The sequence below is a fragment of the Dendrobates tinctorius genome, unplaced genomic scaffold (assembly GCF_039654945.1).
Source record: "Dendrobates tinctorius isolate UK_male_01 unplaced genomic scaffold, ASM3965494v1 ptg000241l, whole genome shotgun sequence".
In the NCBI taxonomy this organism is placed as follows: Eukaryota; Metazoa; Chordata; class Amphibia; order Anura; family Dendrobatidae; genus Dendrobates; species Dendrobates tinctorius.
In genome coordinates this window covers 248,766-270,686 of record NW_027361908.1, presented here as the reverse complement: position 1 = coordinate 270,686, position 21,921 = coordinate 248,766, and the positions used below count along the sequence as shown (strand labels likewise).

Here is a 21,921-nt window from a genome sequence, read left to right as displayed (position 1 = left end):
GTCTTCACCATAGTGGAGTTTGGAGTCAGACTGTTTGAGGGTGTGCACAGGTGTCTTTTTATACTGATAACAAGTTTAAACAGGTGCCATTACTACAGGTAATGAGTGGAGGAAAGAGGAGACTCTTAAAGAAGAAGTTACAGGTCTGTGAGAGCCAGAAATCTTGATTGCTTGTTTCTGACCAAATACTTATTTTCCACCATAATATGCAAATAAAATGAAAAAAAAAAAAAAAACAGCCAATGTGATTTTCTGGATTTTTTTTTCTCAGTTTGTCTCCCATAGTTGAGGTCCACCTATGATGTAAATTACAGACGCCTCTCATCTTTTTAAGTGGTGGAACTTGCACTATTGCTGACTGACTAAATACTTTTTTGCCCCACTGTGTATGTATGTATGATATATATATATATATATATATATATATATATATATATATATATATATATATATATTATATATACATATACATACATACATACACACACACAGAGCTCTGGCAAAAATTAAGAGATCATCACATCAAATCCCTGTCATGGCCAGCCCAATCTCCAGACCTGAGCCCCATTGAAAATCTCTGGAATGTAATCAAGAGGAAGATGGATAGTCACAAGCCATCAAACAAAGAAGAACTGGTAAAATTTTTGTACCAGGAGTGGCATAAGGCCACCCAAAAGCAGTGTGAAAGACTGGTGGAAAGCATGCCAAGATGCATGAAAGCTGTGATTAAAAATCATGGTTATTCCACAAAATATTGATTTCTGAACTCTTCCTGAGTTAAAACATTAGTATTGTTGTTTCTAAGTGATTATGAACCTGTTTTCTTTGCATTATTTGAGGTCTGCAAGCACTTTTTTTTTAAATTTTGAACATTTCTCGTTTTCAGAAAAGAAAAAGAAAATGTATTGCTTGGAAATTCGGAGACATGTCAGAAATTTGTAGACTAAAAGAAAAATTTATATTTTACTTAAAAATATACCTATAAAGAGAAAAATCAGACAAACTGAACATTTGAAAGTGGTCTCATTTTTTTTTTCCAGAGCTGTATATACGGCACAGTTGCTCAGTAGTTAGCACTACTTAGCCTTGCAGCGCTGGGGTCCTGGGTTCAAATCCCACCAAGGACAACATCTGTAAGGAGTTTGTATGCTCTCCCCCATGTTTGCGTGGGTTTCCTCCGGGTTGTCCGACTTCCTCCCAGATTCCAAAGACATAAGGCCCAGTTACACACAACGATGTCCCAGCGATCCCACCAACGATCCGACATGGATGGGATCGCTGGGACATAGACAGACTCATCAGCGATCAGGACCAGTGAGCAAGCTGGTATCTAGGGTAAACAGCGGGTATCCAAGAGCTGCGTGGCTCTTAGTTACCTGCTGTTTACCCTAGATACCAGCTCCCAGCGTCGCTGATCGTTGGTCTCCCGCTGCCACACGCAGCGGTGTGCTGGCCAGGGGCAGACCAACAATCAAAAAACGGCACAGGACGTTTCTGCACGATCAGCGATACCCGGCGGGGGGGGGGGGGGGGGGATGGGTCAGTCGCTCATGCGTGCCACACAGCGATGTCGCTGGCAAGATTGCTGTTGCGTCACAAAATCAGCGATCTCGCTGTGTGTGACGGGCCCTATACTGATAGGGTTTCTAGATTGTGAGCCCCATTGGGGACCGTGATGATAATGTCTGTAAAGCGCTGTGGACTTAATAGCGCTATATTATACAAAATGAGTAAACATAACAGATAAAGCACCACACACACACAGTATATATTTTATGTAGCCTCCTTTACTATGTATATTGCTGTCCCTTATTACATGGTGCCCTCTCTTGTTCTGTACAGCTACGTCCCTTACATAGCAGATTATATAGAGCCCTGTCCTTTATTACACACCATCCTGTCTTGTTTGATGTATAATGAAATTACGGCGGATGGAACATGGGAAAGCTTCTTTCCTAATGGAGGAGCTAATAGACTGGTCTTCTGGTCAGATGCTGTCCCATCAGCAGTCATTTTATATTTAACGAGAGGATTATGTAATAAAAGAGGGCGCTGTGAATAAGAAAAAAATAACAAGAATACACTATGTAAGAGACAGCATTGTACATAACAGCAGAGGAAGCTATATAATAAGGGACGGCACCATATATAACTAGTGAGGATGGTAGGTAATAAGCGATGGTGTTATACATAATATAAGAGGAAACTGTAACTAAGGACAGTGTTATATATAACTGAGTACACTATGCACATAATTGAGTACATGATCGCTTCCTGCCTGACACACATGAGGGCAATCTGGCCAGGGGCCACTCGGGGCCAGATTGCCCTCAGTGTTAGCCACCCTGCAGGGGCCCCACTCCACCTCTGGGCCACTGAGCAGCCGCACCGGCTGCACATGCGGTATGTCCTCCCCTGAAATACTGGTTCGAGTTCTATGCAATAAAACATTGAATAGCACTCTGCCGTGTTAAATGTGAACGAGCCCTACAGGTTAATGCTGACCCTATAACAAACCTTGCTGCATGACTTAGAATAGTCAGCCGAAGCAGTGTCTTCTTCAGAAAGGAAAGTAGCCCACCTCAAAAGGTAGTAATGGCAGACACCCCATCAGCATTTAAGAAGAAGCTGGATGCTTTTTTCACAACCAATGGTATGAAGATTTATAAATCATCTAGGGACAGAGAATGTATAATTGATCAACAACGATACTTCAAGTTAAACCTGTCTTTAACTTCTGAAATAGTCATCTGCAGACAGCGGCTTCAGGGTTGGTTTCACTCGACAGTCCACAGGAAAACACTTGTTTGCGAGATTAATTGTCTGACAGAGGTCTATGGAGGTACAGATTTCCTCCGTGGAGAGTCAGGCTGGCATAGGTAGACAGGCCAAGCAAATTATATACCCCTCTCCCAGGGAACACTGCCGGACCCATAGGAGTCAGAATGCTAGCTTGGCCTTCACCGCAAGGAGGAAAGTATACCACTTAGACCTTTACAAATCACTAAAACTAGCCTGTCTTTTAAAAGGTTGTAGAAATGGTATCTGAGCCTTCAGTTCAGAGGGAGGCCAACATATAGAGTATCTACTGCTAGGTTTTTTACCTTTATTCATGTTTGAATGTATGATGAAAGAAAGAAGTAGTCAGGGCCCAAGTTATAGATTTTTAACCTCTCAAAAGTATTACAGGCCGCGCTAGTGACAGGGACGTCACTAATAGAAGTAGAACTTACATGAATACAACTAATGGCACATTGTCAGGTCTGACTAACCACAGGTTTACGTTTGGGCAATCTGATCCCCTCCGCCATGCTGTATTATAGGATCAATCATGACAGATTTGTGAAAGAAGAAAGTGGTTGTCCTATTTCAAGAACCTTTTGTCTATCGGCTCAGTTATGTACGTGTGTGTGTGATTATCCACCTGGGGTCCAGTGCTATGTCTCCACCATGGCTGTAGCTTGGTGCCAGATGACGATTCCGCTGCAGCCAATCACTGGGCTCAGTGGCTCTGCCAGTGTAGATGTCACAAACTGCCGAGCTCAGCTATTGCCTGTAGCGGTTATTCATGAGATGTCACTTCTGTAGCCAAAGACGTAGCGCTGGACCCAAAGTAGGACTCTTTTTTTTCTTTTTTTTTTTTTTGACAAATAATTGAGAATATAGCCATAAGTTTCTGGAAAGGACGACCCTTTAAATCTAGCAGTAAATAACTCCAGTTCCTGTCCCTTTAAATTGTGAAGGTTGTAAAAATAAAATATGTCACAAAATACTAGCCAATTATAGAGACAGAAACAGCCAGTGAACTAGCTTCACACACACACATACCAGAGCAGCCCTTCTGGCACTCCTTTTATACACGGACGAGTGCGGTACTATTAATAACTGCACTTAAGCTTCCAGACTTGACCTTCAGGCAGCTGCAACGTTCAGCCTGTAGATATATGGAGCCACTAACCCAGAAGCAAACCTACTTTCCCTGGATCAGCATTGACACTGGAATCCCTGGAGGGAACTCTGTAGTTACTTTGTAAATGCGCTGACCGTTCTTTTATCAGAACATTACACACATCAAAATACACTCATTTAAAAAGCAGTAGGGTGCAGGCAATTGTGTTTTATTTATTAATTTTGATTTACGTGCACAATACAGCTTTTACTATTACTCAAGACTTTTGTTCTCATTTTCACTAAAAAGAGGCTATCCAGTATCAGGAAAACATAGCATCAGAAAGGTAATGGGTTCGCAGCTAGTATGTATGACATAGCATGTAAGGGGCCTAAAATCCCCACGGAAAAGAATCAAAGTTTTCTCGCAGGTAAAGAAATATTCCCCCCTCATAACCGCCCTGGTAGAGACTCACCTCACTAGAGATAAAGCCAAATGGATCCATAAGCCATGAGTGCAGTGGTCATTACTAGTGAAGAGCGAGTATATTCGTTGCTCGGGTTTTCCCAAGCATGCTCGGGTGTCTGACTATTTTGGCGTGCTCGGAGATTTAGTTTGTGTCGACGTAGCTGCATGATTTGTGACTGCTCGACAGGCTGAATACATGTGTGGAATGCCTTTTTGTTAGCCTGAATACAGATGAGGATTCCCTAACAAAAAGGCATTCCTCACATGTATTCAGCCTGTCTTGCAGCCGCAAATCATGCAGCTACGGGGACAGAAACTAAATCTCCGAGCACGCCAAAATACTCGGAGGACACCCGAGCAACGAGCACACTCGCTCATCACTAGTCTTTACACTCCTTCCACACGAGCTATTCAAGAGGGGTATCTCTTCTTCTACACAAGTCAGTAAGATGGGAGGTTAAAGCCTCCCATAGAGACCCGGAGGGACACTTTGTATTTGTCCATGCAAGTATTAATTCTAAAAATTGTGTTATTCTCTGTATATATAATCAACCATCAGCCAATATAAGCATTGTAAAAAAAGCTGTGAGCTTTGTGCTGAACTACCCAGAGACATATAAACTATGCATGGCCGATTTTAACCTCATAATAGATAACACCCTAGATAGACTACAACTAAATACTGGCGACACTTCAACGACACCTACTCCCACCAACATGGCTGCATATATGGAAGGGAATGGTTGGATAGACCTGTGGAAATGGAGACACCCTAGCATAAGAGAATACACCGGTCACTCCTCTACCAGACGCACCTTGTCACGTCTGGACTATATATTTGGCTCTAATAACTTAGAGTTATGGGTAGATAAAGTAGAACATGGAGGCAGAGTAGTGTCAGACCACAACCCGGTGGTGTTAACTCAAGTTTGGCTGTATCACTTGCAGACCATTATGGAAATTAATTTCATTCTGGCTTAAATTAATTGGCCCATATGACGGAACAATTGCACAACTAGACTGTTTTACATCAACACATACTTAACCCCATAATGCCAACTTATTCTGGGACATATTGAAAGCATATCTAAGGGGCGGTCTCATCTACAATCTCATACGTTAAGGAGAGTCACATCCAGGGAAGATGCAGAAATAGAGGTTAAAGTAAAAGAATCTGAAAATACAGTATATTGCGGAGCCCTCGAGTGGCAACAGGTCAGAGTGGCTCTGCTCTCATAAATTGGATTTAACTTCTAGGTGTTATGTGTACAAATGGAAATTATTCTTCACAAGGCAATCCTACTTTGAATTGGGTACCCAATCTAGCAAGTTACTGGCTTACATGGCCCATCAACATAATGCATCTAACACCATACTTTAAATTAGGAGGCCAGACAGCACTATAGCCATTTCCGCTGAAGACAAACTCACTCAATTTCATGATTACTATAAATCACTATATCAATCCAAAAGCGACTATAACGCCGCACACTGCCTCTCATACTTGTCAGACTTGCGATTCCCAGCAATCCATCCTGGAGGCAGATTTTACATTGGATGAGATAATTACTGCCATTAAAGACATAGCTAAGGGAAAGGCACCGGGTCCAGATGGTTTTCCCATTGAGTTATACAGCAAATACCAAGATACTCTAGCCCCCCTTTTATTGCATGCCTTCGAGCAGACCAAACAAGGGGAACGCTTACCAAACTCCTTTTATGAGGCAAACATAATAGTTCTTAAAAAAAGGTAAAGACCCGCTAGAATGTGGATCATACCATCCAATTAGTTAGTAGACGTAGATAACAAGTTACTCACAAAAATCCTAGCCACTAGACTAAATAGAGTCATTCTCGAAATTATACATCCAGATCAGACTGGATTCATGCCAGGGAAATGTACCAGCATTTAAGGCCATTGTACAATATAGCTCACCGATACAAGATAATGAGTGGGCCCTGGCTTCACTTGATGCAGCTAAGGCTTTTGACGCTGTAGACTGGCCTTTGTCCACATACCTCCAGAAATTCGCATTTGGTCCTAAATTCACCAAATGGGTCCACATGTTGTTTACAGCCCCTACAGCTCAATTAATAGTCAATAACATTTCATCCAATTCCTTCCCCCTTGGAAGGGGGACGAAGCAGGGCTGCCCTATCTGCTTTAGCAATAAGAATACACTCCACAACAACAATTATGGGCATTATTAAGCACAAAAAAAAAAATCCCAGATTAAGTACTAAGGACAAAAAAACTCGTTAATATATTTGACAACAGAAAGGGAGGGAGTATATGAATATAACGGTGTGGGAATACGATGGGAACCTGGAAGTGGACCCTCTGGGTCAAGGCTCCAGAGCCCCCGAGGACGAGCGGGCCAGGTGGAACCACCGTATACAGGGAGTGTTAGGGGCAGGCCCGCAAGGGATGGAACTGCGACAGCCGGAGCCAAACGGGCGACCAGGGCTAAATACCAGGGAGACAGAGGCGAGGAATACGGGACGCAGATGCACACAGGACTTAAGGGACCATGGAGAAAGGGAGGCAAGCGGGAACGGGAGCACTGGAGACCAACGGAGGCTGTGGGAGAGAGGAAGAGAGGTAACTACCATACAGATAGGGGGTTCAGGCAAGGTGAACAGGGACAATGAAACACAGGGGCGCTCAGACAGATAGCCGGGGTGGCCAGCCAGGAAGAGGCACACAGGGACAAGACCGAGACACAGAGTACGGAAACAGGTACACGAACACGGAGGCTACCAGAGGCAGCGCAGGCAGATCAAAGGGTGAAAGCCCCGAGGGTTCAGGGCCTGAGGACAGGGTAATGCAAGTGCAGGGACAGCGTCACAGCAGGTGATAGTCAGGCGTCTTACCTGGCTTGATGCCGTGCTGAAGTACCCGGTGGGTGCCGCCATATTGGGGGCAGAGCCACCGCGTCACAGCTCCCAGAGGTCCGAGCGCCGGGGAAGGTGTCCGGCGCAGGCGCGCAGAGCCGACGCAGAGAGCCCCAGATGTCAGGAGCGGGGACGCGTTGGGGAGCAGGAGCGCGCCGGTAAGTATCAGAGGCGGCGGGGAGGGTGACAAACTACCACCAAAGAGTATAATCCTTTTGATAATAGAATTTTATTAAATCATCCACTAGAATTAAACATAAAATAACAAACTGCTGGACACCAGTTAAACAGGGACAGGTATTAACAATATGTTGCAATAATGCAGAAAATATCAACAAGACCAGAAAAGTATAATTAAACATGCACCAAGAGCACAAAACAAGTTTAGCAGCGACATTAGAAAAAAGTGCCAAATGAAAATTCACATCAATGTCAACATCAGAATAATAATAATAATAAAAAAAAACAAAAAAAAACTAATGCTCATGGAGCAAAAACCTCAGAGAAAAAAAAAAAAAAAAGTGGAAGCAATAAAGATTACACATATGCCTAAAGCACTGTATTAAAATATACAAAATATCAATTAATAAAGTGCCAAGTGCTAACTAATAATACTATTTTAACCCCTTCACGACCTTTGACGCCACATAGGCGTCATGAAAAGTCGTGCCAAAACGACCCATGACGCCTATGTGGCGTCATGACCTTAAAGTCCCCCTGCGGGTCGGGTGACCTAGGTCACTGAAAGGTCACCCGACCCGCAGATACAGGGGGTTTTGTTCTTCACCACAGGGGGCATGGCTTCGTCCCCACGTGGCTACGATAGCTCTGATTGGCTGTTTCACTTTCAACAGCCAATCAGAGCGATAGTAATATTTCAGCAATGAAAATTGATGAAATATTACAATCCAGCCATGACCGATGCTGCAGTAGCATCGGCCATGGCTGGAGACCGTGATCCGACCCCCCCCCCCCCCCCCCCAAATCGACTCACGGGGCCGACCGGCCCCAGATACCGACTGATGGCGGCATCCCCCCCGATACCTCCGATGTCCCTCTTCGCCTCCCGGTGTCCCGCGGTCCTGCTTCATGGGCGCCGCCATCTTGGAAAATGGCAGGCGCATTCGCAGTGCGCCCGCCGGCTGCAATTTCCCTTCATTCATTTTGATCACTGTGAAACTCTCACAGTGATAAAAATAGAATGAAAAGTAAATAAACCCCCCGTTTATCACCCCCACAGGCAGGATCAACTAATAAAATAAAGAAATTATTTTTATTTTTCCATTAGGGTTGGAACTAGGGCTAGGGTTGGAACTAGGGCTAGGGTTTTTAAGGAAAAAATGATTTTTTATTTTCACAGCTTTGCGTTATAAACTTCTGTGAAGCACTTGGGGGTTCAAAGTGCTCACCACCCATCTAGTTAAGTTCCTTTGGGGGTCTAATTTCCAAAATGGGGTCACTTGTGTGTGTGTGTGTGGGGGGGGGGTTCTACAGTTTAGGCACACCAGGGGCTCTGCAAATGTAACATGACGCCCGCAGACCATTCCATCAAAGTCAGCATTTCATAATGTCACTACTTCTCTTCCGAGCCCCGACGTGTGCCCAAACAGTGGTCCCCCCCACATATGGGGTACCAGCGTACTCAGGACAAACTGGACAACAACTTTTGGGGTCCAATTTCTCCTGGTACCCTTGTGAAAATAAAAAAGTTGCACACTAAAAAATAATTTTTTGGAGGAAAAAAATATATTTTTTTATTTTCACGGCACTGCGTTATAAACTTTTGTGAAGCACTTGGGGGTTCAAAGTGCTCACTATGCATCTACATAAGTTCCTTAGGGGATCTAGTTTCCAAAATGGGGTTATTTGTGGGGGAGCTCCAATGTTTAGGCACACAGGGGCTCTCCAAACACGACATGGTGTCTGCTAACGATTAGAGGTAATTTTCATTTCAAAAAGTCAAATGGTTCTCCTTCCCTTCGGAGCCCTGCCGCGCGCCCAAACAGCAGTTCCCCCCCACATATGGGGTATCGGTATACTCAGAACACATTGCACAACAACTTTTGTGGTCCAATTTTTCCTGTTACCCTTGTGAAAATGAAAAATAGCGTGCTAAAAAAATCATTTTTGGAGGAAAAAAAATTAATTTTTTCTTTTCACTGCTCTGCGTTATAAACTTCTGTGAAGTACCTGGGGGTTCAAAGTGCTCACTACACATCTAGATAAGTTCCATAAGGGGTCTAGTTTCCAAAATGGTGTCACTTATGGGGGGTTTTTCACAGTTTAGGCACACGGGGGCTCTCCAAACGTGACATGGTGTCCGATAATGATTGGAGCTAATGTTCCATTCAAAAAGTCAAATAGCGCTCCTTCATTTACAGACCCTGCCGTGCGCCCAAACAGTGGTTTATGACCACATATGAGGTATCTGTGCACTCAGGAGAAATTACCCAACAAATTTTAGGATCCATTTTATCCTGTTGCCCATGTGAAAATGAAAAAACTGAAGCCAAAAGAAAATTTTTGTGAAAAAGTACTTTTTTTTAACCGATTTGTGAAGCACCTGGGGGGTTCAAAGTGATCACTATGCATCTAGATAAGTTCCTTGGGGGGGGGGGGGGGTCTAGTTTCCAAAATGGGGTCACTTGTGGGGGAGCTCCAAAGTTTAGGCACACAGGGGCTCTCCAAACGCAACATGGCAACCGCTAAATATTCCAGCATGTTTTCCATTCAAAAAGTCAAATGGCGCTCCTTCCCTTCTGAGCCCTGCCGTGCACCCAAACAGTGGTTTATGACCACATATGAGGCATCGGTGTACTCAGGAGAAATTGCCCAACAAATTTTAGGATCCATTTTATCGTGTTGCCCATGTGAAAATGAAAAAAATTGATGCTAAAAGAAAATTTTTGTTGTAAAAATTAAAATATCCATTTTTTTCTTTCCACGTTGCTTTAGTTCCTGTGAAACACCTGTAGGGTTAATAATCTTCTTGAATGTAGTTTTGAGTAGCTTGATGGGTGCAGTTTTTAGAATGGTGTCACTTTTGGGTATTTTCTGCCATATAGACCCCTCAAAGTGACTTCAGATGTGAGGTGGTCCCTAAAAAAATGGTTTTGTAAATTTTGTTGTAAAAATGAGAAAATCGCTGGTCAACTTTTAACCTTTATAACTTCCTAACAAAAAAAAAAAATTTGTTTCCAAAATTGTGCTGATGTAAAGTAGACATGTGGGAAATGTTATTTAGTAACCACTTTGTGTCACATAACTCTCTGGTTTAACAGAATAAAAATTCAAAATTGCGAAATTTTCTAAATTTTTACCAAGTTTCTGATTTTTTTCACAAATAAAAGCAAAAATTATCGACCTAAATTTACCACTAACATGAAGCCCAGTATGTCATGAAAAAACAATCTCAGAATCGCTAGGATCCGTTGAAGCGTTCCTGAGTTATTACCTCATAAAGGGACACTGGTCAGAATTGCAAAATAATGGCCAGGTCATTAAGGTCAAAATAGGCTGGGTCATGAAGGGGTTCAAACATAGCCAAAGAGAAACGCCCTATCAGTGGCACACAAGCTTGTGTGCGATCGGCAAAAAAAGTGCAAAGTGCAAAAAATAAACTGCCAGTGCAAAGCCCATACAGAGTTAATAGAGGCCCCTCCACGAGAAAGTACGCAAAGCATAGGAAAAGGGTGCACTGACTGGTTTGTATGGAGGTAAGTATGAGGTATGTGAAATATAAAGCCACAGTGTAACATTGCTGGATGGTTAATGACCACACATGGAATTAACACTACTAATTCATACATTGTTGCTTTTAATTTTGGAAACCAATGTAATAACCAAGTGTACTCCTGTTTATGGACATGGGAAATGTGTTTGTTCTTATGTAGATCTTCAATAAAAAAACAAAAAAAACAAACAAAACAGCTTGTTTCTCCAAAAGCAGCACCACACACGTCCATAAAGGAGTGCCTTGTATTGAGCTCAGCTTTTATTAAAGCAAGTGACCAATCATTTACGTGCAACTTCCCACCTATTTGGTTTCCATCTATAAAGCCAGAATGAACAAAGAAGAGGGGGAGGGGTGGAGGTAAAGGGAAAACAAGCAGGTGGGAAGATGCACATAAATCTTTGGTCACACCAAGGGTGCACCGAGCGCCTAAACTTGGTTTAAACAGTCATTCTGTGCTGACAGACTCCCTGTAGGTGAATTAAGCAGCACTGCAATACCATACATAGCTTGTAGAAATGGTTTCCAAACACAACCTGTGGGCAGGCGTGAAACACTTGAAAGAAGCCATGGTATTCTAATCCTGTACAATCTTTAGCATCAAGACTGCAACTACATAGACCACAGTTAGGTCTCATTCACACGTCAGCGATTTCTCATCAGTAATAGCATGCCAAATTCAGGAGGGGCTCCAAAACACAGAACAGGCGTCAATCTTTCAATTACAGTTTCCCTGTATATTCGACACCTGGTTTTGGCATACAAACACTGAAGAATCTCCAACATCTGAATGAACCCTTACGAGTACCTGTCGGACTGCAGCCACAGAGCAGTAGTGGTTGAAGTAGTGTGATAAGCGTTATCAGCACCATGGGACAATTACTTGTCGGACTGCTGTGGATTTGCATCTGAGCCACCTAAAAGGGGTCTGTCTTATCTAGACATCCCTTTTAGTTATTGAAGGCCAGTCTGCAGCGTTTTAGCCAAGTCATGCTTCTACCAAATCAACACTGAAGGAAACTGCAGGCAGATATGTAATGTTACATTGTGGGAATTCATATGATGTCCATACATGCTAATGGAACGATCCCTTGATATGATAAAACTACCAAGTCATATTTATAGGAACGCCAAGACGGACAACTTGAACTAAATTCTAAATCAGGGTCATATCTAGATTCTCCTCAGAACATAACAAGTAAAATGGATACAAACTAGCACAGGAGACAAGTAAAGCTACCAGAAGGGCGCCTTCTGCAGAATCAAACCAGCGGGGCGACAGTCTGAACGTCAAAAATGGTGTTGCCCAAAGTCAGTGGTGTTGCTTGGGTCATAAAAACACAATATATGCAGATGTTGGAAATCTAAAAAGAAGAATATACACTAACCTAAGCATTTGTACAATGTCTCCACTGGCCTTGAGCTTCTTCACATCTTCATCTCTCACAGGGGCACATAACTTGGACATTATATTGATGATATAACTGCCAAGCTTCGGAATATCAACAGCATGGTGTTCTGCCTGTTGTCTTATTAGATCCACGTCTAGAACCTCACAGATTTGGGTCCGAAGTCTGTTTGTACCAGGAGTCAAGAAGGAAAGTAAAATCTGCAATACAGACAATATTACATTTGTGCACATAGATCTCCATATACGCCCATAATCCCTTAAGGATGCAGGCAGTTGTTTTTTTTTTGTTTTTTTTTTATGAGGCAAATTGTAACTTTCAGTGACAGATAATTTTACCATATAAATGTAGTAAGGGAGTTTCTCCCCCCAGTTGTAATGAAATGGTAAAAAAACAGAAAAAAAACATTTTTTTTTTTTTTTTTTTTACAGATTTCATTGTGTGATAAAAATGACGTGACAGCATGATTACAATGATACCAAAGTCATACACATTTCATTATGTAAATGGGAAAAAGTAGCACCCAAAAAGAGAAAAAAAAAGCTTTTTTTGCAGATGAATTTTAATATAATGCATACACTATATTGGATCAGCTTCATAGCTTTTATAGGTCTGACTTTAATGCATGCAGCAATATTGCTTATACCGTACTAACTTTTATAATTTTTTTTTACTTCATTGTTAAAAATGAGGGAAACACGGGTATTACATACCTGGTAATGTGTTTTTTCATGAGACATGACGGCACCACGAGAGAGGGGATCCGCCCTACGAGGACAGGAAACCTTCAAGATAAAAAGGGCGGCTCCTCTCTCCGCATCAGTTGTTTTACAGAGCACGAGAGGAACTCCGCAGGTTAGTGTACACATAAATAATACAACTTTAATACTGTTAAATTTCCAACACCAAGGGAGTGTATAATACTAACGAAACACCCAACTAATAGGGCGGGAATATAAGGGTGCCGTCATGTCTCATGAAAAAAACACATTACCAGGTATGTAATACCCGCGTTTTTCCATTCTACATGACGGCACCACGAGAGAGTTAGAGATTTGTATTCTCTTTTAGGGGGGGGATCACTGCCTGTAACACTCTTCTCCCGAATGTGAGATCAGAGGTAGCAGATAGGTCTAATCTATAATGTTTGAAAAAGGTAGACGGAGAGGACCAAGCGGCCGCCTTACAGATTTGGTCGATGGAGGCGTCCGCTCTCTCCGCCCAGGACGTTGCCATGGCCCTCGTGGAATGGGCTTTTAGGCCCTCTGGAACAGCCCTGCCTGCACTACCATATGCTAGTATGATGGCCTCTCTCACCCATCTAGCTATAGTTTGCTTAGAGGCTTTAAGGCCCTTCCTTGCCCCCTGGTATGAAACAAATAGGGCCCTCTGTTTCCTCCAGGGTTTTGTCATCTCTAAATATTGTAGGATACATCTCCTAACATCTAAGCAATGTAGCCTCTCCTCCTTCTTGTTACCGGGGTTAGGACAAAAGGATGGCAAGACTACTTCCTGAGCTCTGTGGAATTTCAACACTACCTTAGGGAGGTATGCTGGGTCTAATCTTAAGACAACTCTATCGTCCATAACCTGAGTGTATGGCGGGTCTGCTGACAGTGCGTGTAAGTCCCCCACCCTACGTGCCGATGTAAGTGCCACTAATAAGGCCGTTTTTAAAGTTAACACTTTATCTGATGTCATGTCTAGTGGTTCAAATGGACTTTCTGTTAGAGATGATAGGACTAAGTTTAGATCCCAGGGAGGAGGTTTAGGAGATGGGACAGAGTTAGCCCTAGTACAGGCCCGGATAAACCTGGCCACCCATCTATCATTTGCTAGGTCATAGTTGAATAATGCTGCCAGGGCTGAAACGTGTACTTTGAGGGTGCTGACAGCTAAGCCCAAGTCTAAACCCCTTTGCAGAAACTCTAGCACTGCCCTCACCGGTACTTCTCCCTCCCGTATTGGGCCTGAGGTGGACAAAAATTTTCTCCATATTCTCCCGTATATTTTTGTAGTCACTGGCTTTCTGCTACTGATTAGGGTGGAAATTAACCTTTGTGAAAACTCTTTTTTCTCTAACAGTGACCTTTCAAATTCCAGGCTGTCAAATGCAACCTGGAGTTCGGAGGGTGATTGAAGGGACCCTGTGTTAGGAGGTCGTGGTCCTCTGGGAGTACCCATGGGTCTGTCACCGACATCACTCTTAGCCAGTAGAACCACAGCCTTTTTGGCCAAAAGGGAGCTATCATAATTACTCTGGCTCGGTCCTCCCTGATCTTCTTCAGGACTAACGGAATGAGGCATATCGGGGGGAAGGCGTACAGGAGACCTGATGTCCATTTTATCCTGAAGGCGTCTACCGCCAGTGGCATGTCTGCTGGACTTAGAGAGCAGAACTTTTGAACCTTTCTGTTGGTTTTTGAGGCGAAGAGATCTATTATGGGTTTCCCCCACATAAGCATAATCCGTTGAAAAATGGACTCTTTTAGGCACCATTCGCCTTGCTTCAACCGGTTCCTGCTCAGAAAGTCTGCCTTCAGGTTGTCCACACCTCGGATATGCAGGGCCGATAATGAGAGAAACTGACGTTCCGCTAGAGTCAGTATTCTTCCCGCTATTTTCATTAATGACCGAGAACGGGTGCCCCCCTGATGGTTCACATATGCTACTGCTGTACAATTGTCTGATAGGACTTTCACGTGATGTCCTGTCAGGTGTGTCAGTAAACCTTCCAGCGCCCTTTCGTGCTGGTATGCAGGAAGTTAGGGATCCCAACACTGACATGGCTTTCCTCAGAGTCATTACTGGCTTTCTTAATGTTGTCCTGATTAGGTTTTTGATTTTTTCTTCTTTTTCCTCTGGGAGGCGACATTCCTGCATCACCGAGTCTATTGTTAGGCCCAAAAAATTCTGGATCATAGTTGGTTCCAGTTTGGATTTTTTGAGGTTCAGCTGCCAACCCAGAGTCTGAAGTGTCTCCATCACTATCTTGACTTGTTCCTGACAGTGAGAGAAATCTCTCCCCACTATCAGGAAGTCGTCCAGATATGGTATTACCAGGGCATCTTTTTCCCTGAGATGTGCCGAGACCTCCGCAATTAATTTCGTGAAGACCCGGGGGGCTATTGCTACCCCAAAGGGCAGAGCCCTGTATTGAAAGTGATGCCACTGAGATTTTATCTGGACTGCCACCCTGAGATATTTGCGGTCTTGCTGCCGGATCGGGACATGATAGTAAGCATCCTTGAGATCCAGGACCGCCATGTAACACCGAGGAAAGAGGAGTTTCACTGCAGATCTTATGGTTTCCATCTTGAATGATGGGACTATCAAATATCTGTTGAGGCCTTTCAGATTTATAATTGTCCTCCAGGAATTGTCTGGTTTCTTTATTAGAAATAGGGGGGAGTAAAAGCCTTCCTTTTTTTCTTTTTCCGGAACTTCTTCCAGTACGAGTTTCTGTATGAGTGACAATACCTCCTCTTCCAGACTCTCTTGTCTTTCTTGAGAAGATTGCACTGGAGTCTGAATGAATTTTTGTGGTGGCCAATGGTGGAACTTTAATTCCAGACCTGACCCTACTATCTGTCGGATCCAGGTGCTGGATGAGATTCTCTTCCAGGCTGGGAGGAAGTGAGAGAGCCTTCCCCCCACCTGAGAAGGACCGTCACTGGGAGGGTTTTTTGGCTTCCCTGGAGGGCTTGCCGAAATAGAAGCCTCTCCCTCCTCTGTATCGCCTGTCAGAATTGTTTTTGTCTTGATCTCTGAATTGTTGCTTTCTGAATTTTCGGCCCCTCTGAAAGGAGCGCCGAAACGCTTGAAATGGTTGTTTTGGAAAATTTTTCTTTGTATCACCCGCTTTTTCCAATACGTCATCCAATGCAGGTCCGAACAAGAAATTTCCCTCACATGGCAGAGAGCACAGTTTCATCTTTGCCTGAGTGTCCCCCGGCCAGCATTTTAGCCATACTGCGCGCCGTCCTACATTGGTTAAGGCTGCTGACTTTGCTGCTAGTCTGGCCGAGTCTGCAGAAGCCTCTGCGAGAAAGTCTGCCGCCGCTCTAATAGCCGGTAATGCTTCCAGAATTGACTCTCTGGGAACTCCACGTTCTAGTTGATCCTCCAAGTTGTCTACCCATATCTTTAGAGACCTAGCCACACACGTAGCTGAGATAGCCGGTCTTAGCGCCCCAGCCGAGGTTTCCCAGGCTGTCTTAAGGCAATTGTCAGTCTTCCGGTCCAGCGGTTCTTTCAGAAACCCCAGATCCTCAAAGGGTAGGGAGGTTTTCCTGGCGACTTTTGATATTGCTACATCGATTTTGGGAGCCCTATCCCAGGATGAGGATGCCACTTCCTCAAAGGGATACCTCCTCTTCAGAGAATTAGATATCTGGGACTTTTTCTCTGGTTTTTCCCATTCGCGTTTTATGAGCTCTTCTATTTGCTCATTAATAGGGAAGGTCTTACGCTTTTTCTTTTGTAGTCCACTGAACATGAGTTCTTGGGCTGTCTTTTTTGCTCGCTCCTCTACCAGCCCCATGGTAGATCTGATTGCTTTAATAAGTTCATCCGTAGATTCTACTGGGAACGTATCTTCCCCATCTGAGCTACTATCTGAATAGTGCGTTTTATCTGAGTCCTCCTCTGATCCTGTATAGTCTTCTTGAGAGACCCCTGAGGGGCTGGATCTACCCCTAGTTTTCCTATCTGCGTCCGCAGATTGTAATGCACTTACTGACTTACAAACCTCTGTTTGAATTAGGGACCTCAGACTATCCGAGAATGAGGGAGTCTCCTCCACTATTGTTTTGTTAATACACTCCTGGCATAACTTTTTATTCCAGGCTGTTCCTACGGGACTTTTGCATAAAGCACATTCTTTATTCTTAGATTTTCCCCTACTTTTCTTAGGGACTTTCTATACTCCACCCCGCCAATGTATGTAAGAGAGGGAGGAGAGGGAAGAGAGGAGACAAGAGAAAGAGAACAGACATTAGAGTACTGGACTTTCTCGTAGTTCACTCACCACTCGGACGCTTTCACAAAACGGGTACCGGATCTGGAGGCTGACTGGTCTTCTCACTGTCTCCTAAGGAGACTAGGGACCCCTCCTTCTTGCGTTGACGATCCGCCCGTGCGCTGCCCGAGCGGCTTCCACTGCTGCTGCGGCGTGTCTGGCTCTTTTCGTGTGAGCTTGACCGCCTTTCCTTCGCTTCCTGTGGTGGTTGTATATGCTCTGGCGAGGGGCTCTCCATCCTGCCGTATATGTCTGCTGCTATCCTGTGCTGAGAGCAGTCACACCTGACCATGTAATGGTGTAGTGACGCCAGCCACTACCGGTTTAAATAGCAGCCCCCAGCTGCTTAGCAGGAGCCAAATGAGAGCAGTCTCTTTTTTTTTTTTTTTAGACCAACTGGTCTTGCACCTGCCGCGCCTCTGTGTGGACGTGCGTGCGCGCACATGCGTGCTCCGTGCCCCTCCCGGGACCGTGCGCACCTTCTGCTTCTCCCAGGCCCCGTGGTGTCGTGCGCGCCGCTCTACTTCCGGGTCGCCGCACTACTTCCGGTTCGTCGGCCATGATGCGCGCTCTCAGTGCGCGCGCCTCCCGGTGCGGCCCGGCCGAGTGAGCGCCTGCATTTCGGGACCCCCGGACACCTCTTACCTGCATGGTGGACCCCATCTCCCTGCTCTGGCGCAGGTATGTGCGGAACGACCTCCGCTGCGGGGTCCGGTGTCTGGTGCTCACAGGGAGGGTACACAATCTGTGGCCTCCGAGGAGCTTTTCTGCCCGGGCACTGATGTGCCTCCCGGGCTGCATGGCCACTATATGTCAACAGGGAGGGACACTATCAGTGGCCTCCCTGGACCTCCTCGCCTCCGTTCGCCTGGGTATGCCCGGCTGTGGCCATGCTCTCGCTGAGGGGGGGCATAGGAATATATGGCCCCCGAGGCGACTACCGGTACCTGGTGACGGGTGTAGCAGACCGGTGCCTGCCAGTAATCACCCGACCCAGGCCCAGGCATCCTCTTCTTTCTTCCATCAAGAGGTTTTCATCTTGAGGGTTCCCCATCGAGGACAGGAAACCAACTGATGCGGAGAGAGGAGCCGCCCTTTTTATCTTGAAGGTTTCCTGTCCTCGTAGGGCGGATCCCCTCTCTCGTGGTGCCGTCATGTAGAATGGAAAAAAAGGGGTATGATTTGTATTTTTTTTACCCTGTATTTTTCTGTACCTATAGGAAACTAACTTGGAATTATTTTACATTACTGAACAAGCAATCAAACAAAAAGAACAAAGTCTTCTATGAAGATCAGTTTGTGACTGGGCTACATAGGTGTACTAAGGTGGTAGCCTTCAGCAGGCCACCCCCTCTCCAACTGCCTTGCCAAACCATTGGCATCCCACAAACATGCAGCTGGAGGGCTGATAGGTGTCTGAATAGACCATCAGCACCTTAAATGTTACAGTCATAACAATTAAGGTGTTAGAACAGCAATCAGAGCTAGCTCCGGTTCCTGCTGTTAGAGGTATGTGCTGGCTGTATAACAACTTGCACCTGCTGTGTGTGCACTGGGATCAGTTCCTAAGCCCGCTGCATACCACAATACACACTACCATTCAAAAGTTTGGGGTCACCAAGACAATTTTGTGTTTTCCATGAAAACTCAATTTTATTAATCAAATGAGTTGCCAACTGGATTTAAAATCTAGTCCAGACATTGACAAGGTTCGAAAAAAAGATTTTTATTTGAAATAGTCTTAGTTACTCACCGGTTAACGGTGTTTTTCGGAGTCCATGACAGCACCACCTGAGAGAGGGGATCCGCCCTTCAGGAACAGGAAACCTACAGATACAAAAGGGCGGCACCTCTCCCACGCATCAGTTGGATTACAGAGCACAAGAGGACCACAATGGTTAATGGCAAAATTTATATACAGTACTTTTACACAACTATTCCTTACCAGTGTACACACAAGAGGAAGAAGTGCACACCCAAATTTAAACTAAAGGGAGGGAATATACGGGTGCTGTCATGGACTCCGAAAAACACCGTTAACCGGTGAGTAACTAAGACTTTATTCGGTCGTCCATGACAGCACCACCTGAGAGAATTACAGAGAGTAAAACTATTTAGGGAGGGACTACAGCCTGCAGTACCCTTATACCAAAAGAGAGGTCTGTGGAAGCACCCAAGTCTAGCCTATAATGACTATAAAAGGTGCTTGGAGAGGACCAAGTAGCCGCCTTACATATCTGGTCAATGGACACTTCTGATCTGTCGGTCCACGAGGTCGCCATGGCTCTGGTGGAATGCGCCCTCAGCTTCCGGGGTGGCGACCTGCCTTTTGAGGTGTATGCTATTGAGATCGCTTCTCTAACCCACCTGGCAAGTGTACTTTTTGAAGCTCTACAACCTTTCCTAGGGCCTTGATGAGAGACAAACAGGGCATTATCTTTTTTCCAGGGATCGGTAACTGCCAGATATTCTGAGGCATTTCCTAACATCCAAGGTGTGAAGTTTCTCTTCCTTCTCATTAGCTGGATTAGGGAGGAAAGATGGAAGGACTATCTCCTGTGTCCTATGAAAGCTGGAAACTACCTTAGGTAAATACGCCGGATCAGGTCTGAGTATTACCCTATCGTCCTTGAACTGTATATAAGGAGGACGTCTAGATAATGCCTGGATGTCGCTTATCATCTATGGATACTGTTTTTAATGGAGATGGTAGATCCAGTAGCACTGCAGAGGGTGGGCAAAGCTCGGACCTCAAGAGTTCAATAAAAATCCTGTTAAAAGGACGAGGATGTGGTGGACTAAGGCATCATTAGAGAGTTACTTGGCAAAAAATCTTATACCCCGAGGCCTAAGGGTTAGAATCATGCCATCATACCCAGTGGAGGATTCCACCTTCCGTACGAGATGGGAGGAGGTGTGTAATACATGCTCGAGATCACTCATAGAATTACTTATTGGGAATAATAAAAGGAGTCTGGATAAAGTAGACTTGGAAATTGAACACATTCGTACTAAGTTGCTGGAGAAATTATCTGGATCAGAGGTAGAGATCTTTAACAAGGAAATAGATGCCCAATTAAATATTTGGGGAAAAAGAGGTCAAAGATGTTAAGGCTAGGAAGTTTCAAAGGGATCTGAATGATCTTAAAAATGGCCACATGTATAGGTGGCAAACCATCAATAAAGACAGTCTGGAAACCTCCAGGTCATCTTCTATGTCATCTGTCTCCTCAAGAGAGGATGAATATAGATCTGATCATAGGGTATATAATTTAAGAAAGAACAACTTTAAGAGAAGGCATGAACAGTATAGAAAAAGAGAAAGGAAAGTGGATACCTTGGCTCCCTCTAGATCAGGGGTCCCCAACCGCCGGTCCGCGGCCCAGCACCGGGCCGTTGCAGTGCCCTTGCCGGTCCGCGGACACAAGGGGAGCCAGGGGGCGGTGCAGCAGCTGATACTCACCCTGCATCCCGCGGCGGCTTCATCCAGCGGCGGCTTCATCCAGCGCTGAGCGGTCACGTGCTACCGCTCATTTAAGGTCATGAATATGGACGCCACTCATCTCCCATAGGCGTGGCGTCCATATTCATGGACCTTAATGAGCGGTATCACGTGACCGCTCCGCACAGGAAGAAGCTGAAGCGCCGCGAGATGCAGGGACGTGCAGCGACGGGAAGGAAGTTCAGCGACGTGAGGGTAAGTATGATGGGGGAGGATGGGGGAGCCGAGCGGAGCCATATATACAAGGGAGGGAGAATGGGAGCGGAGCCATAAATATAAGGGAGGGAGAATGGGAGCGGAGCCATATACACAGGGGAGGGAGAATGGGAGCGGAGCCATATATACAAGGGAGGGGGAGTGGAGCCATATATACAAGGGAGGGAGAGTGGGAGCAGAGCCATATATACTAGGGAGGGAGAATGGGAGCGGAGCCATATATACAGGGGAGGGAGAGTGGGAGCGGAGCCATATATACTAGGGAGGGAGAGTGGGAGCGGAGCCATATACACAGGGGAGGGAGAATGGGAGCGGAGCCATATATATAAGGGAGGGAGAGTGGGAGCGGAGCCATATATACAAGGGAGGGAGAGTGGGAGCGGAGCCATATATACAAGGGAGGGAGAGTGGGAGCGGAGCCATATATACAAGGGAGGGAGAGTGGGAGCCGAGCCATATATACAAGGGAGGGAGAGTGGGAGCCGAGCCATATATACAAGGGAGGGAGAGTGGGAGCCGAGCCATATATACAAGGGAGGGAGAGTGGGAGCCGAGCCATATATACAAGGGAGGGAGAGTGGGAGCCGAGCCATATATACAAGGGAGGGAGAGTGGGAGCCGAGCCATATATACAAGGGAGGGAGAGTGGAAGCCGAGCCATATATACAAGGGAGGGAGAGTGGGAGCCGAGCCATATATACAAGGGAGGGAGAGTGGGAGCCGAGCCATATATACAAGGGAGGGAGAGTGGGAGCCGAGCCATATATACAAGGGAGGGAGAGTGGGAGC

At 45.2% G+C, this 21,921-nt stretch overlaps 1 protein-coding gene across 4 annotated transcripts in view; it reads right to left on the bottom strand.

The window, feature by feature from the left end:
- The window catches only part of TCP11L2 (t-complex 11 like 2), a 70,178-nt gene that overhangs the window by 11,514 nt on the left and 36,743 nt on the right, over positions 1–21,921 (bottom strand). For all 4 annotated transcript variants that reach the window (XM_073556881.1, XM_073556882.1, XM_073556880.1 and 1 more), the window contains one exon: positions 12,374–12,594. In XM_073556881.1, coding sequence (XP_073412982.1) covers positions 12,374–12,594 — 221 coding nt within the window. The remainder of the gene's footprint in view (positions 1–12,373; positions 12,595–21,921) is intronic.